Genomic DNA, 17,102 nt, shown 5'->3' on the forward strand with positions numbered 1-17,102 from the left:
AACCTCCTGCCTCCATCTTGCTGGATTAGTCATGCACCACCATGCTCACCTCAAAATGCTGTAATAGGTAAGGGGTTATGAGGCCAAAACAAGAAGTACCAGGTCAAACCAAGTAGCTGGGAACCAAACCCCCCCTCAATCAGGAAACAACTGAATTCAGTTGCAATGAAGCTGAATCTGTTCTTTTCATTTATGGTTCAGAATATGTATGTGAACTACCGGAAGGTTTGTTAAAATAGACTCCTGGGCCTCGTCTCCTGTGATTCAGTAGCCCTGGGATGAAGATCTAGTACGAGCAAAAGCATACTTTCTATTTGAAAATGTCAGTCTGCTTTGGGGTATGCTTCTAGCAGAAATTACTGTTAGTGGCCAAAGAATAGCGACTGCTATTTAAAATACTCGTTTAAAACTTAAGGGCTAACGTGTTAACCAGATTCACCGAATAAATCGAGTGTTTGCAGCCGGCTCAAGGGCCAAGCTGCACCGTTCCTCTCCGGGCGAACAGCGAAGGCATTACAACGCGGCGCACAGCTGCTGCCGTAAGACCAGTGACGGAAGCTGCCCGCCGGAAGTGGCGCGTGCGCCTGCTCAGTGGGCCCGGGTGGGCGGCGGTGTGCCGACCTCTCGGCTTCTGAGCTTCCGTAGGGCTTCTGGCCGGTAGGCGAGGAATGGAGCCGGTGGGCGGCGGCGGCTCCTCCTCCACCGACCCGCGAAGTACCTATGTGCTGAGTAACCTCGCGGAGGTGGTGGAGCGTGTGCTCACCTTCCTGCCCGCCAAGGCGCTGCTGCGGGTAGCCGGGTGAGGGCGAATGGGGCGGGAGGAGACTTTCGTCCCCGTGGGTGGCAGGTCTGCCCAGACCGGGACCCCTGCACAGGTCTCCTGGCGCTCGGCCCCTGCAGCGCTTCAGAAGGCGGGAGCGATCCACCCGGCGGCAACCTTTTGTGCTTTTGCATCCCCAGAGTGTGCCGCCTATGGAGGGAGTGTGTACGCAGAGTGCTGCGGACCCACCGCAGCGTAACCTGGATCTCCGCTGGGGTGGCGGAGGCCGGCCACCTGGAAGGACATTGCTTGGTCCGCGTGGTAGCAGAGGCGCTTGAGGCAAGTATGGGTGTGAGCCGTGGACAGTCATTTGCAGGGCTGGTGGGCCATCTTTCAGAACTTTTTTTTTAAAAAATCACGGTTATGATACATGCTTTTGCTTTTAATTTGGGGGACCTTTGCTCGTAGTCCGGAAAGACTTTGTAATAAACGTCAGGTTTTGTAAGGGAGTGCTGCGGGTGCTCATTAGATGTTGGGCATTTGAAGTTTACAGGTGTCGCTGTTACAACTTCTGCAGACCCTTCACTTGTCTCTGTTTTGCAATGAAGGCATTCTTATCAGGGTCACACACTAGAAATGAAACTAAAATTTCTACCTAAATTACTTAAGTCACAGCCCTTATCTCATTTGCGTCCCTGGATCCAGGAAAGTCATTATACCGGGAGGTGAAGACAGATTATAGAGAAGGTGGTGAAGTTCGGTATCTCACTGAGAGGCAGGGACCCTTGAGAGGAAATTGCCAATTTGATGGTCCATTACATCTTATCCCTTAGTATGTATAATATGCAAACATAAATGTTCTATTCAACGACAGTGTAACCTCCAGATTGGAAAATTATCATCAACACATGCGTTTATTAAAGTTTGTTTTTGTTTTGTTTTTTTCAACTTAACACAAGCTGGAAAGAGGGAACCTCAAGTGAATGCCATCATCAAATTGTCCTGTAGACTAGTAGGACATCTTCTAGTAGGGTATCTTCTTGATTCGTGTTTGGTGTGAGAAGGTCCAGCTCACTGTGGGCTGTACCAGCCCTGGGCAGGTGGTTCTGGGGTATATGAGAAAACACACTGAGCAAGCCAGCAAAGATCGCTCCTCTATGTCTTCTGCTTCAGTTTCTGCCTCCAGGTTCCCGCCTTGGTTTCCTTCAGTGAACTGTCATCAGGGATATGTAAGCCAAATGAGCCCTTTCCTCCCCAGATTGCTTTCAGTGCTGGTCAGTACCACAGCAATAGAAACTAAACTAAGATAATACGTTATTTAAAAAGACATCTGAGGTTGGCCTGAAGGGGACTTTCACTGGTCAAATTGGAGATAATTTTAGCATTAAAATAAAAGCTGATAGTAATAAATGCATCCTTCAGTAAGAGACTGCAAACATACAGCTGTCTAGTTTTCAGACTCCCATTCAGATTTTGCCCCAGTACTGTTCTTGATGACAAAAGGATTCAATTCCCAGTGACTTTAACTAAAAGGCATGTTTCTTTGATTTGTTCGGTTTCACCAGCTTGACTTTTGCTGCCTCAACACTTAAGAAAATCCAAGGCCAGTTAATTTGTAGAACATCCACAAATTGAGTGTGACTGAGGTTGATTAGATTTTGTCAGGAGTGATGGGAAAGCAAGGGTGTGTTCTCCCAGCATTCTTCCAGGTGGCCTCTGGTTTTCATTTGTCTCATTACTTTAAATTACTCGATTCAGGTGATATCTACCAGAAGCCTCTACCTTTAAAATTTCTGTCCTGCAATGAATAAGTATTTCTGGATAGAAACTTTGAAACTTAGTCTTCGCTTTCCTTTTGTCTATCTATCTATCTCTATTTCAAATACATTTATATCTGCACATGCTGTTAGTCTCTTATTCAAAGCTGTATCTGTTACTGTGTCTGTCTTGTGCTTACACTGTCTTTGGTTTGACTAGTGAGCTTCCAATCTAGCTTCAGTGTCTTTTAGGGATGACCTTACTTTTTTGGTACCAGATGTTTTTAACTTGTTTTTTGCCTGCTTCATTCGGGAAATTAGTGGTTTCTCTAATAGTCTTGATTTCTTTTAGTGGAAGATGGTATTTAGAATCTAAGATTTGTACTGTGTAAGTACTCACTGCTGCTGAGGGGTTTGCTACCTCTACTTTAGCCCAGATAGGAGTACATGTATGTATCCGCATATGTAGTTGTTCTTTGGTAATGTTGGGAATTCATTGCCCCATATTGAAGTCCACAGATGCTCAAGTCCCTCATAAAGTGGCATAGTATTTGTATTAACCTGCATAGCTTACCCTCATATTTAAATTTAAATCTCTAATCTAAGTAGACTATATAAGTAAATAATGACAAGAAAAAGTTTGTATATGCTCAGTACAGATGCGCTCGCCCCCTTTTTTGAATAGCCACATTTGAGTCCTTGAATGAAGAGAGAGGTGGAAAGAGCTGACCATATGTGTATCTGGAACTATGTTTCTATCTGCATGGAAACTCTTAAGTTCCTTTAAGTGCAATGCGTCCAATCCTACATAAGATATTTTCTCACTTCCTCTCACGTTTATATCTCCCTTTTTGACAGTAGGAAACCTAGGTCTTAAAAAACGAAGCTTTTATTTGTGTGTGTGTCTGTCTATATATGTGTACATGTGTGCAGGTGCCCACGGAGGTCAGAAGAATGCATCGGATCCTTTGGAGCTGGAGTTAACAGTTGATTGTGAACTCTGTCCTCCAAAAGAACAGCAATCGATCTGATCTCTCCAGCATCTCTCCGGCCCTGGCTCTTGTCTTTAATGTGGCTGTCCCAAGTGTGCTGTCCTCAGTGCCATGCTAATCTTGTGTAGGTTTTCTTTTTTGCTCTTTTGGACTCTTGGACTCATACCCAGAAAGCTGGCTAACATCTCCCAGGCCTGTTGGAGTATTGTTTCTCTCTGATACATTGATTAAAACCTTACAGTTTGTTTTTCAAAATCTGTTATTTGGGAAAATTTAAAATACTAGCAAAGCTTTTTCCACAGAAGTGTTCTCTGGAGCATCATATACAGTGAGGGAGCTTAAAACAACCCGCTGTACCGTAAAAGAAGTCATGAAATTATAAATTACAAGGTCCATTCAGTGATAAGAAGATTTTCATAAAGGGGCTGGAGAGATGGCTCTGTGGTTAGGAGCACTGTCTGTGGCTCAGAGGACCCGCGTTCAGTTCCCAGTCACAGATGCCTGTGACTGCAGCTGCTTTCTGCGGGCACTGCACACACAGCACATAATTGAACATGCACATAAGAAATCAAAAGTTTAAAGTGTTGGAAAACAGATTATTAAATTATATACTTAGTGTCATCTAATTGTTGATTTTTTTTTCTTTTTTAAATGCTCTTTTAAACTACCAGTGGTTGTTTTCAACTTTTTACCACAGTAGGCATTATTCTATGGCTGTGAACTTTATACGTTGTAGCGGTTGTTATATACAGAGAGTCTTAGACAATAACCCATTTTTGGCTCAAGCTAGCCATGTAGCTTTGACCTCTCTGAGCCTTAGGTTCCATTTTTATAAATTGAAAAGGGAGAACAATAATTCTCTTGTATCTTTACTGGGTTTGTCTAAGGATTAAATAGCAAAAAGATAATGTATATAACATGTTATTTATTATATATGGATATAAATTTTCGATGGATATTAAGAATTCTCATAATATCACTATTAAAGTTCAGTTAGTAGTAGCCTTAAAGAAATCAAACTCGTAGTGAGACAGAAGCATGATCTCTAAGTGGTACATGCTGCTTTCTCTTTGTTCTCCAAATCATCTTGTGGATAGAGTATTTTAATAGATATAAGGGGAGTTGCTTAACTTCCTCTTAGAAATACTTTGAACTTTTTTATAAAACAGCTTGCCATTTGTAACTTGTTTGAATAGTGTAGTCCCAGGTGCCTTATGCTACAGTGTTTAAGGCTTGGCATAGTTTCTAGTGGAGAACAGGAAGGGAAGTAGAGACGTGTAAATGCCAGAAAAAAGAATCTTAGACTCTCAAGACAAGGCTTGTATATTTATCTAAACACAGGATGCTCAAGACCTGACTACTTTGAAATTTATCTGCTGGTTATAGCAGAGGCAGAAGCAGGTTCTGACTACTTCACTCAGCAAAATTGCTGGGTGAAATAATCCCACGGTTTATTATTATTATTAATTCAATAGACCAAGTAGGTCTGGTAGCTCAGTGGAGTTGGAGGTACTAGCCGGTCTGCCTAGCCATAGCTGAGAGTCAAGCAGTCTGAGTGTTGCCAGGTTTTATCTAGAAGGGCTTCCCAAAATATGTACGAACTCTGGAAATTTAAATTGTATCAAGTAGTTACTTTAAAAAATGTCAGGTGATCTGGGCAGCAGTGGCGCATGCCTTTAATCCCAACACTCGGGAGGTTGAGGCAGGTGGATCTCTGTGAATCTTAGACTAGCCTGGTGTATAAGAGCTAGTTCCAGGACAGGTTCCAAAGCTATAGGGAAACCCTGTCTCGAAAAACAAAACAAAACAAACAAACAGAAAAGTCTGGTGAAACCAAGAATTTGTATCCATAGGTCATAGGTCTTACCCAGCCCACAGAATAGTATTCAGTGTCTTTCATGAGTTTATCTAGAACCTACTCTGAAACATGTAAACCTCCTCCAGATTGCAGGGCAGTGAAGCTGTGCTCCATAGTCTGTACCTTATTCCACTCCGGTAGAAAAACACTTGTCTGTGATGAGAGGCTTAGGAAAACCAGTGGTGTGAAGAACCCTGCTCAGAGTGGACACAGCACAAGCTGTAAAGGATGTCACATGGAGGTCCCCAGTACATAGGGTGTGGCATCTAGGAGCAGACGGTGAGAGGTTTGTTCTAGGGTACCTTAAAGGAAACAACTTTAAGGTACTTGGCAGCTAGGGAATGTGTTCAAGTGTGGGCAGGTCTGGTAATACTGAGCTTGGAGCTGGAAAGGAAAACCAGAAGGGGGGTACAACCTGTGCACCCGCCACTGGGATGCTTCTTATTGCCATTCCTGTCCAGTAAAGTGAGAGGCAGCTTTAACTGGTAAACCAAATGTCTGTTCTAAAAGAGTAAATGAACTTCTTGAGACCTGAGATAAGTTTGATTTGATTTGATTTGAAAAAAAAAATACTGCTACTCAGTAAATAAACTGATAAGAGTAGGAGTGATTTGGGAGGGAGGGAAGGAGAGAGGCAGCAATGAGGACTCAGGGGAGGGAGGGAAGGAGAGAGGGAGAGAGGCAGCAGTGAGGACTGGGGGGGGAAGAGAGAGAGAGGCAGCAGTGAGGACTCGGGAGGGAGGGAAGGAGAGAGGGAGAGAGGCAGCAGTGAGGACTGGCGGGGGGGGGGGGGGGAGGCAGCAGTGAGGACTCGGGAGGGAGGCAGTAGCTTTGTTGTCCTTAGGGATAGTGGCAGATTCTTGGGGAGCACAGGAGCATTTACAGACTCAGATCCAATTCTTTTTCTTTGCAGAATGTTTGCATCTTACCACAGACCGTTCTCTACATGGCAGATTCTGAAAATTTCATTAACCTGGAAGAGTGCCGTGGCCATAAAAGAGGTATACATAGGAAAAAGGGTTGGGTTTTTGTTTCCGACATTTCCTAGTGCTAAGATCAAGCCTTCTGAGGCTTTTGGGCACCGTTCCCATACTCCTGCCTCTGTCTGGCTTGAGCTAAGGAGCCCTTTGTGTGCAAATTGATGTCTGACCTCCTGGTACAACTGGAACAAGGTTTTTCAGAATGATTTTTCTTGTTTTGAAACACTCTAAGCCTCCAGTTGTACTTCTCTTTGTTGAAACAAGAGCCTGGCTTTGGTTACCCAAACCTGTTCATGTATGATGCAGCGCTATGAGGTTCCAAAGCTGTTTGCAGACACTGCATTCTTGACTCGCTAAAGGAAAATCCAACTCAAGAACACAAGATGGGGCCCTTTGGCACAGACTCTGATCTGTGCCTGTCTGACTTGGCTCTCACTGACTAGAGTCAAGCAGTAGTTGTGCGGTGACATCGGCTGAACAGAGACCCAGTGAATAGCACCTCGCGGACTCAGGGCTGCGCCGAATTTGCTGCCTTTGGGCAAACTAGTAATGGCAAAGGGTAGGTTTAGAATTTGAATAAAACAGACACAAAAATGGGGAAACCGCTTATTTTAATCAAAATGTTCAAGCTAGTCATGTGGTGGTGGCTGCACATGCCTTTAATCCGAGCACTCAGGAGGCAGAAGCAGGCGGATCTCCATGAATTTAAGGCTAGCCTGGTATACAAAAGTCAGTTCCAGGACAGCCAGGACTGTTACAGAGAGAAACTTTGTGTAAAAAAACAAAACAAAACAAAAGTTCAGGCTTTCTTATAAAGTACCTCTTCTTCCTCTCTCCTTCCCACCCTCCCTCATTCTCTTTCCTCCTCTCCCCTTTATCCATCCCTCTCTCCCTTTCTTTCTTCCTCCCTCCTTCCTTTTTTCTTCCCTCCCTCCCACCTTCTCACACTTCCTCCCTCCCTCCCTCCCTCTTCCCTCCCTCCCTCCCTCCCTCCTCCCTCCCTCCCTCCCTCCCTATCTCTTTTCTTTCCTCCCTCCTTCTATTGCTTCTTTCTTTTTCTTTGAGACAAGGTCACATGTAGCCCAGGCTGGCCTCAAAACTCACTGTATAGCTAAGGATTACCTTGAACTTCTGATCAGCTTGCTGTTGGAGAAGGGCTGCTTGCTCGTCTCAGCAGCCTGGCTAGCTTACATCCGAAGTAATCACACAGAAACTGTATTGATTAAAATACTGCCTGGCCCATTAGCTCTAACTTCTTATAGGCTATCTCTTACATCTCAGTTTAACCCATCTCTATTAATCTGTGTATTGCCATGTGGCAGTGGCTTACCAGAGATTCTAACCAGCGTCCATCTAAGGCGTAGGAGGATCCATGGCTTTTCTGACTCTGCTTTCTTCCACCCAGCATTCAGTTCTGTCTCCCTGCCTAAGTTCTGCCCTATTGCCAGGCCCAAAGCAGTTTTTTTATTCATTAACCAATATAAGCCACACATAGAAAGAAGGACCTCCTACACCATCTTGCTTCCACCTTCATGTGCTAGGACCACAGCATGCACCACTTTGGGGTTCATGCAGCACCATGGCTGATGATTGATCAGTCGAACCTTGGCTTCTTGTGTGCTAGGCTAGTACTCTACCAATTGGGTTATGCCCCCAGCCTCATAACCTTTTCGGTTGTTAAATATTGCTTTTTGTGTCTTTTTTTTTAACACTGTCAGATTTGACAATGAAAAGTGGATATTTAATAATTGTGCTGCTTTATTGTTACAGCGAGGAAAAGAACTACCATGGAGACAGCGCTTGCCCTCGAGAAGCTGTTCCCCAAGCAGTGTCAGATCCTTGGAATTGTGACCCCGGGAATTGTAGGTGAGAGAAATTAACAACTTATTTTTTCTTAGTTTAGTGTGGGGTCCCGTGGATTGGTGAAGTAGTTACAGCTGAAGAGCGGCACATTTACATCTCTGGTCATCTACAACAGCAGCAGTAGACATCTCTGTTAGTGTCTGTCAGATCGCAAGGCTGCCCAAGAGCGGCATGCAATCCCTGCCTTCCCTTAGCCTTTCACAGGGAAGAAAGGATCTTATTATACCTGCCCCAAATTAGGAAAGTCGTACCCCATTCCTGTCTGGTCTGTCATATGAATATGAGCAATACATATAGTGTAGAAAAGGATTGTTCCACGGCAGGGGACGGGACTCCTCTGCCTGCGACCCAGGATGTGGTTTTCAGCTACTTCTCCAGTACCACTGTTGCTGCCTCCATGCTTTCTGCTGTGATGGTCGTGCATGATGATCTGAAACTGCGCAAGCCTCCAGCTGAATGCTTCCTTTTGTAAGAGCTGCCTTGGTCGTCCTGTCTCTTCACAGCAGTAGTACAGTGGCCAAGACACTGGTCTTACCAGGCTTCTGGTCTTCACTGCTGATGCTTTGAGCCTAGCTTTTTCTTTATTTTTTGCCTGACAGTCCCTGCCAAAACCCCTATTCTGACTTCTGTGGTGCTAGGGTAGTTTTGCCAGGTCAGTGTGTTATACTGGCTGTTCTCTTTTTGTGTTTTGGCTCTTTCACTCGGTATAAATATTTAACACGTCTTTGAGATGGATTTGTTACAAGTAATTCCTTTAAAGATGTGTGTTTGCATGTACAGGTCAGAGGTTGCCAAGTGTCATCTTCTATTTTTCTTTTGAGACAGGGTCTCTCACTGAACTAGGCTCACTGTTCTAGCTAGACTGGCTGGTCAGTGAACTCCAGGGGTTTGCCTTTCTCTACTTCCCATTTTGCCTGACCTTAGTGCGTGTCTGGGGGTCAGGTATGGGAGAAGACTCTGGTCTTCATGCCTGTACAGCAGACATTTTATCAGCTGAGCCACGCCCCCCCTTCATTTTACTGTTCGAGTCTTTCTATGATATAAATGGGACAAGATTTATTTTCCCATTCTTGTTTTGATAGGCTATGGTTTTTCTGGTCCTAGGTATAGTGAATGAGGCTGGTGTTTTGTGTAAATTTTAAGTTTCTCTGAAACTTAAGGAGTTGGACTTGCTTGGTTTTAGCACTGACCTAGAAAAGAACCACAAGTTTTCGAAGATTCTACCATTCTGTGCTCATGAGCAATGTTGGAGGGTGTAGTTGCTGTGCATCTTGCTGCTGGGTCACATTGACTGTGACCATTAGTCAGACTGGTAGATGTGAAGGTATTCTTTGACGCTCTCTAAGGACTAGTTGTGTGCTCACTGGGTACTTGTCTGGGACTTGTGACCGGGCTGGCTCACTCTGCTGCTGTTTTACTGTGGACTGTCCTGCATCTACTCACATTTAAACACTGTTTAGGTTTTCCTATTGCACTCTGTAGGGGTTGTTTGTTGTTGCTGTTGGAATAAAATACTGGCCAAATGCAGTGGGGTGGGGAACTTGCTTAGTCTGCAGTTGGAAGGTGCATCTTGGTGGGGAGTCATGCGGCAGAATCTTGAGGATGCTGGTCACACTGTCCTTACTGAAGGAGCAGAGAAGGACTGCTGCTGCCTGGCTGCGGGACTCCAGGCTCTGGGACGGTCTGCCTGAGGCACTAGCTCAGGCCTTACCCTAAACTTGCACAGTATGTGAATCATGTGGGGTTTGTCTTTTGGGTTCTTCTCTTTGAATACCACCATCCCCCACCACCACCACCCCTACACTGTGGTTTGCATTTCTAGAAACTTAACACTTAAAAAGATTTATGTATGTGGCATTGTGCCTTCATGTATGTGTGTACCATGTGCATGTGTGGTGCTCATAGAGACCAGAAGGGGGCATCAGATCCCCTGGAACCAGAGTTAGACAATTGTGGCCAGCTCTGTGGGTGACAGGACCTCAACCTTGGTCTTCTGGAAGAGCAGCAGTTCCCTTCATCTTGACTCAGTGACTGCAGACAATGTGCATACCTGCTTTTTCTCTGTTTATAAAAGCATTTCTTTTGTTTGGTTTTTTCCAGACAGGGACTCTGTAGCTTTGGAGCCTGTTCTGGAACTAGCTCTTGTAGACCAGGCTGGCCTCGAACTCACAGAGATCTGCCTGCCTCTGCCTCCCGAGTACTGGGATTAAAGGTGTGTGCTCAGCTTTTTGAAAGCTTTTCTTTCTGAACATATTTGAAAGTATGTTGCAGGGATCACAACCCTAAAATTGTCAAAGAACTTTGTTTGCTCTAAGAGCATCTGTTTGATAACAGCCTGACCTGCAGTCGGGAGGATGCAGTGGGATTGAGGCTCCGACTAGCTCTCTGTTTGATAACAGCCTGACTTGCAGTCAGGAGGATGCAGTGGGCTGATTAAGGCTCCGACTGGCTCCACTTCCTGCTGGCTGTCCTCCTGACACTGTTGTTTGCTCTCTAGTGACGCCGATGGGATCAGGTGGCAACCGACCTCAGGAAATAGAAATTGGAGAATCTGGTTTTGCTTTATTATTCCCTCAAATTGAAGGGATAAAAATTCAGCCCTTTCATTTTATTAAGGACCCCAAGAATTTAACACTCGAACGACATCAGCTTGCTGAAGTGGGTAAGTTGTTATTTATTGTTTTATTTACTTATTTGGTTTTTTGAGACAGGGTCTCACTATATAGTTCTGGCTGGCCTTGATCTCAGAATCTTCTTGCCTCTGCCTGAGTGCTGAGGTTTTACAGGTACATGGCACATACCCAGCATTGTTTTTATTATTAAATGCCCATTTGTTGATTAACTCGATCTGTTTTAATTCTGGCCAGCTAGTGACTGCTAGGCTACTGTTGACAAGGCTGGTGATTGGTCCAATTCATTTCAAATTGTTTTATTTGCCATAAAGTCCTAGATGACCAGAGATGAACATTTTTTATATAAGTATTCTGTTGCATGTATGTAAGTATATGTACTATGTGTGTGTGTGCTGCCCATGGAGAGCAGACGAGGACATAGATTCCCTGGAACTGGAATTATAGACAGTTGTGAGGTAAGATCCATGAATTCATGCATGCATTTAATTATAGTTGAATTTTAGCAATAATTTTGTCTTATTTTTGTTATTTAAAACAGAAAAACAACATTTAAAAATATCCCTAGTAACCATTTACTATACAAGTTTTTAGAGGATAAATCTTGGCGTTGGAAGAGAAGGCATGGACTTGAAGTGAGGAAATAAACAGTCAGGATTGCTCCCAAGTTTGAGAAAACAAGTGTGGATGAATTGAAGTAGGTTTAGTGTCAGACTCTGATGGGGAAACTTACTTGTTACCATAGGCAGCTGGCTACTCCAGCAGCGCAGTGTGAAGGCTTTTCATTGTCTACATCTGCAAAGTAGATGATTGGGCTAAAACTACCACTGTGCTCATTAGACTTACTTAGTGCTAACTCCACGTCTGTGTGTAGATGAGCTCGCCTGAAGATATACACCTCCGTGATGTATTAGCATGCAGACATATCACGTAATAATCAATTCCCCGCCTGTCAGGTTTCCATGTTGCTAATATACAAATCAGCTGTTGAGTCCTTGAACTTTTACAGGTTAGTTTCACTTTACAGACAAGGAAATAGTTTTGGAAAAGTTAAGCTTGTCCCAACTTAAAGACCAGCAATCGAAAAATGGGAAAGTTTAGGTTTATGGCTCAAAGGATGGAATATACATACTGAGAACAGCATTTACACTGTCCTGAGCGGTGTAAACAGGAGAGTAAGAGAGGCTGTGGAAGGGATGGAGCCGAGCAGTAAGGTGTGGGCAGCTAATGCTCAAAGCCCTGCATGTGGGCTCCGTAGAAAGCTGGACAGGTGCAGGCACTCTGTCCCCATAGTGGGACTATTTAGGAAACAGGCTTGAGCTTAGGATGGCTTCCAGGATGGTTAGACTACTTCCCCTTTTTCCATGTGCACGTATGTTGCAGGTCCATCTGTGTGGACACCAGAGGTTGATGTCAGGCGCACATCTTCTGGAGTGTCTCTTCACACCGACTTCTCTTGGATAGCCGTGCCATTGGCCCAAGTGATCACGTCCCTGGAAGTGACACCATTTCTAAACTAGACTTGAATGTTGTTCCACAAACTTCTTCCTACTCAGAAAAATGTGTTCCACTAAAGAAAAGGGTGGGTCTCAATGTGCCAGACTCATCTGTAAGAGGGAGGAACCTTCAGAACTGTGCTAACCCGAGGTTTACTATGTGGAGAGTTAGAACTGACCCAGGGGCAGAGTCTAAAGTTTTATTTGTCAGTAACTGATTGTCTTGTCAGCAGCTCCATGCTGTGATCTGAAGGTAAAGTTTCCTAGATTTCAGCACAAAAAAGAATTCCAGGATGAGCTAGTGTAAAGCAGAGTTAGTTTATTAAAGAAGGTTTTTAATATAAATTTCAGCATGGGGGTTGAGAGATATTCAGGGAAAGTGGGTGGGGGCTACTCAGAAAAAAAGTCACATGTCACTGTCTTTACAAAAACTGTCACTAAAGGATTGCTGAGAAGTTAAGCTGGCATCACAGGACGGTTCCTGGGATGCAGGAGAGATATTTGATAAGACAAACTCTAGGTCACTAGCATGGAGTTAGATGTTAATGTGCTAGGATTCTCAGTTGGTCAAGCCTGAGCATTGTGGTCAGCGGGGCTCCTTTCCCTTTCCTTCTAGCCTGCTTCAGTCTTGCTGAGGGACCTTTCCTTTTATCACCATGGAAGGCATGTGACTGTGTTAAATGGAAACATCTGTGTAGTTAGGGGCTGCGTTTTCTTCCTGTCTCAGAAGTCACCTGTTGTAATACTGTTCGGTGTCAAATGAATGCTGTGAAAACAGGTTGCCAGAGACTCAGGTGGATGCTTGGAGCTCTGGGAATGAGACGCTGCTGGTCCTCGAGCCCTGCTGCCTGCTGTGGTAGAGCTGCTTTTAGACCACGTTAGAGACTCTAGGTCACTGGCACGTGTGGAGTTGGAATGTGGAACCACCCAACATGGTCCGCTAGGCTGCTGTTCAGTCTGTAACTGTGTCCTTGCTTGTGTGAGGATTGACTGGATTATATTCAAATAGCTGTTTAGGTTTTTGTTAATGGAAACCAAGAACGTCAGTGCTGCACAGCACACACCAGTGCCAGCCAGTCAGCAGGAATAACTGACAGCTCGTTGTGTTTTAAGGCTGTCTTAGCTCTCGCTTCTCTGCAGGTCTTCTGGATAACCCTGAGCTTCGTGTGGTCCTTGTCTTTGGCTATAACTGCTGTAAGGCGGGAGCCAATAATTACCTGCAGCGAGTGGTCAGCACTTTCAGCAATATGAACATCATCTTGGCTGGAGGCCAGGTGGACAACTTGTCTTCGCTGACTTCTGAGAAGTAAGCCTGTGCACTTTGCTTTTCTCCCAGGGTGAATGGAAATAACTTCGGGTTCTTATTACTTGGATTTTTACAACAAATCTGAGGAATCAGTGTGGCATTGTATGCCAGTACTATGAGGCAGGAGAATTCAGTGCCAGCTTGGTCTACACTGATGACTTCCAGGCCAGACAAGGCTACAAAGTGACACCCTGTCTCAAAAAAATAGAAAAGAAAAGGAATTGCTAATGTACCAATTCATTCCATTTTGCTGTTGCCAAGAGGCTCACTGAACACAATTCTGCTTGCAGTCAAAAAACTAAACTTGTATTTATTGTCCTTTAAGAACATCAGAGTTAGGCTCCTTCAGCACTGACTGTTGATATATTTTACAGCTCTGGTCCTCCTTATGATGTTGCTCCTGCAAACAAAGAAGTCATTAATGAGGCTAAAATAAATGCATAAGGCTTATTTCAGTATAGAGTTGAGTTGCTGACTGGGAGATAGAGGTTTCATGGAAATAAGTAAGGCAGACTAAAGTTTTAAAGGAAAAAGGGAACTAAGGCAAGGTTGAAGCAGCTTGTTTTAAATAGGTATCAGTGCCCTTGTGTGGAAGTCATTTTGAATGAGCTGAAAATGGACTGACGCCAGGGTCTGTGCACACACTAAGCTGACACAGGAGTGGCCGCTGCAAGGTCAGCAGCAAGCAAGTCAAGTCCTGGGTTGGAAACTTGCAGTGGGACTTTGCAATCTTATCTCTGAACAGTTACTTGAAGACTGAATACTTTCGTCTGAAGCAAACTTCTACCTCTCAAAGATGGTCTCTGTGTCTCGCAAATTCTCTCTTGATCAGACTGTAGCCATTTAAAGTGTTTCCATGCTTCCTTGATAAGGAGGCACACGGGTCAAGTGTTCATGGCAAAACTTGTCAGGCTCTAACACTCGGGGAGGGGCGGCATCTCCCCCTCTCCAGGGAACAGCAGCCTGTGGTATCTTACTGGTATCCCCTGGCCTTCAGTTTTGGGACCTGTATACTGGATTTTATTTGTGTGTATGTATATGCACCACTGATGCTTGGTGCCCCGCTATCTTAGTTTCTTGCTCACCCGGAGGATCTCGTGCATTCTGTAGATTCAGTTGTTGATAAATGTAATATCGGCGTATGTTTCCTCCCAGTGGGTGTTCAGTGTGTGCTTTGTAGCTTAACTAACAAGGCATTTTCTTTTGTAAGCATAAAATGTTTGATTTAAAAAAGTCTTTATAGGGCTGATGAGGCACTCACCACCAGGGCTGAGAATGTAAATTCAATCCCTGGGACCCACACGGTGGAAAGAGAAAGGGTTCCTTTGCTCCATCCATATGCCATGACGTATGCATGCTCACCCAGGCTTCCACATAAAATCAGTGTCATAGAAAAGGGGCTTGAAAGGTTTGTTTCAAATAAATTTACTTGATATGTGTGTGTCTGTTACATGAGTGCAGGTGCCCTCAAGGACCAGAGACATTAGGTTATGAATCCCTGTTGCGGGGAGCGGAGAATCAGACTGGGATCTCTGTATAAGCAGAACATGCTCTTAACTTCTGAGCCACCTCTCCAGCTTTCCCCCTAGTTGTGAAATTTTAAAATTCAAACTCAGGCTCAAAAATTGAAATCATAGTTGTTTAAAGGCTAGTTAACACAAAGCTAAAACCTGCAGAGTTGAAAATCACCACCTTGATTATGTATTTTTGTTTGGTTTCTTGCGAAGCAGCCTGTTGGCGTCCTGGAGCTCACTTTGTAGACCAGGCTGACCTTCAACGCAGAGGTCCACCTGCCTCCCTGAGTGCACACCTGGACCACGATGATGTATTTTTTAATACATCTTTTTCATAATTTAACAGTGGATGGGGTGAGGTGCCATAATGTCAGTCATACTCCAGGGACAGGGCTGTCAGTTCGTGTCAGAGTGCTTCCCAGCAGCCCCACCACAGACCCAGTGCAGGTGTGTCTGGGAGGAGAAGTCTGGGGTAAAGCATACACTGCAGAGGCAGCAGAGCTCCCTCCCCAGTTAATCAGGAGGTGGTGATGGTTTTCTGTTTCTGTTTCCAGGAAGCCTCTGGATATTGATGCCACAGGTGTGGTTGGACTGTCGTTTAGTGGACACCGAATCCAGAGCGCCACAGTTCTCCTCAGTGAGGATGTGACTGATAACAAGACGGCTGAGGCAGCCATGCAGCGTCTCAAAGCCGCCAACATCCCAGAAGAGAACACCATCGGCTTCATGTTCGCGTGCGTGGGCCGGGGCTTTCAGTACTACAGAACCAAGGGGAACGTGGAAGCCGACGCCTTTAGGAAGTTTTTTCCCAGCGTCCCCTTATTCGGTTTCTTCGGAAATGGGGAGATTGGATGTGACAGGATAGTCACCGGGAACTTCATACTGAGGAGGTGTAATGAGGTAAAGGAAGAGGACCTGTTCCATAGTTACACAACCATCATGGCGCTCATTCACCTGGGGGCCTCCAAATAGGAGGAGAGTGGCTCTCACAGGAAGTAACTTTGGGGGTTTGCCTTTTTCAGAAAAACAGAAACTTGGGATATAAGTATTTCAAAACAAAACTTGTGCTTTGTAGCTTTGGTGCTCTGAGATCATGTTGGGTGGGTTTTAATACACAGATGAAGGACAGCTTTGTTCACAGATAAGAAAGTGAGGCTGGTGTCAGGCGCAAGCAAAGCCTCTGTGGCCAAGCACCTGGGAGGAGGCCACCAGGAAGATGGAGGTTGTAGACCTTGTAGTAGTTGATGAACTTTTAGCAGAATCATGACTTTATTTCCCCTTAAAGGTGAAAATTAAAGAGATGGTGGAGTCTTTCCTGCTTTTCAGTTTTCTCAGGAGCTGTAACAAATTTACTGACTTTACTTTTCTGATGAAGAACTACCTTTGTTTTATTACTATATAAAGTTGCTCTCGTAGGTAAGTTAGCATTCTTCTTCACGGTAAAGAGACTGCAAGGGAACAATCTTTTTCACATAGTTCTGAAAATTATATCACCATATTTTGGTTTTATACCAATAAAATACACTTGAAAACCCACCAACTAGTGTATTCATTGCTTTTGATGGGACATGAAGGTTGTCAGCTGCTCCCCTGGTGAGAGCCTGGAGCGGAGAGAGAAGTGAGGAAGCGCCAGTTTCCCCTGAGCATATAGAGCAGGCCGTGATGGGAGCTTGGATTTCACTTACTCACAGCCTGTGTTTCTCAGTAGGACTTACTGTGTTCTTAATAGTGGCATGACCTTGGACTGTCCCTTTCTCCTTACTGCTTGTCACCTTGGACACCACGGAGAAGTCAGTACTCTATGTGGAGAGGACCACAGGGATCCTGGGTATCTTCTGCTGGATTCCCATAATGAACCTGTGCTGACTGTTTCTAGACTTTGTACAGGGCAGACATTAATGTGGATTTGCACCAGGTCGTTGTTGGAGGATATGCTTACAAGATGA

The 17,102-nt window shown here is 44.7% G+C and overlaps 2 protein-coding genes across 5 annotated transcripts in view; one reads left to right on the forward strand and one right to left on the reverse strand.

The window, feature by feature from the left end:
- The first annotated feature begins 583 nt into the window (after window positions 1-583).
- On the forward strand, window positions 584-16,692 carry Fbxo22 (F-box protein 22). The gene is made up of 7 exons (XM_048417139.3): window positions 584-799; window positions 961-1,099; window positions 6,281-6,368; window positions 8,118-8,213; window positions 10,708-10,872; window positions 13,477-13,642; window positions 15,711-16,692. Exons 1-7 carry the CDS (start codon window positions 669-671, stop codon window positions 16,126-16,128), a joined length of 1,203 nt encoding a protein of 400 aa, XP_048273096.3. The 5' UTR covers window positions 584-668; the 3' UTR covers window positions 16,129-16,692.
- The window catches only part of Nrg4 (neuregulin 4), a 73,951-nt gene continuing 69,484 nt past the window's right edge, over window positions 12,636-17,102 (reverse strand). For 3 of the 4 annotated variants that reach the window (XM_085688781.2, XM_048417147.3, XM_048417146.3), the window contains one exon: window positions 12,636-14,042. The gene's annotated coding sequence lies outside the window, so the exon portion shown is untranslated. The remainder of the gene's footprint in view (window positions 14,043-17,102) is intronic. The other variant, XM_048417148.3, reaches the window with a different exon arrangement.

This window comes from Myodes glareolus, chromosome 4, assembly GCF_982192425.1.
Source record: "Myodes glareolus chromosome 4, mMyoGla1.1, whole genome shotgun sequence".
Lineage (NCBI taxonomy): Eukaryota > Metazoa > Chordata > Mammalia > Rodentia > Cricetidae > Myodes > Myodes glareolus.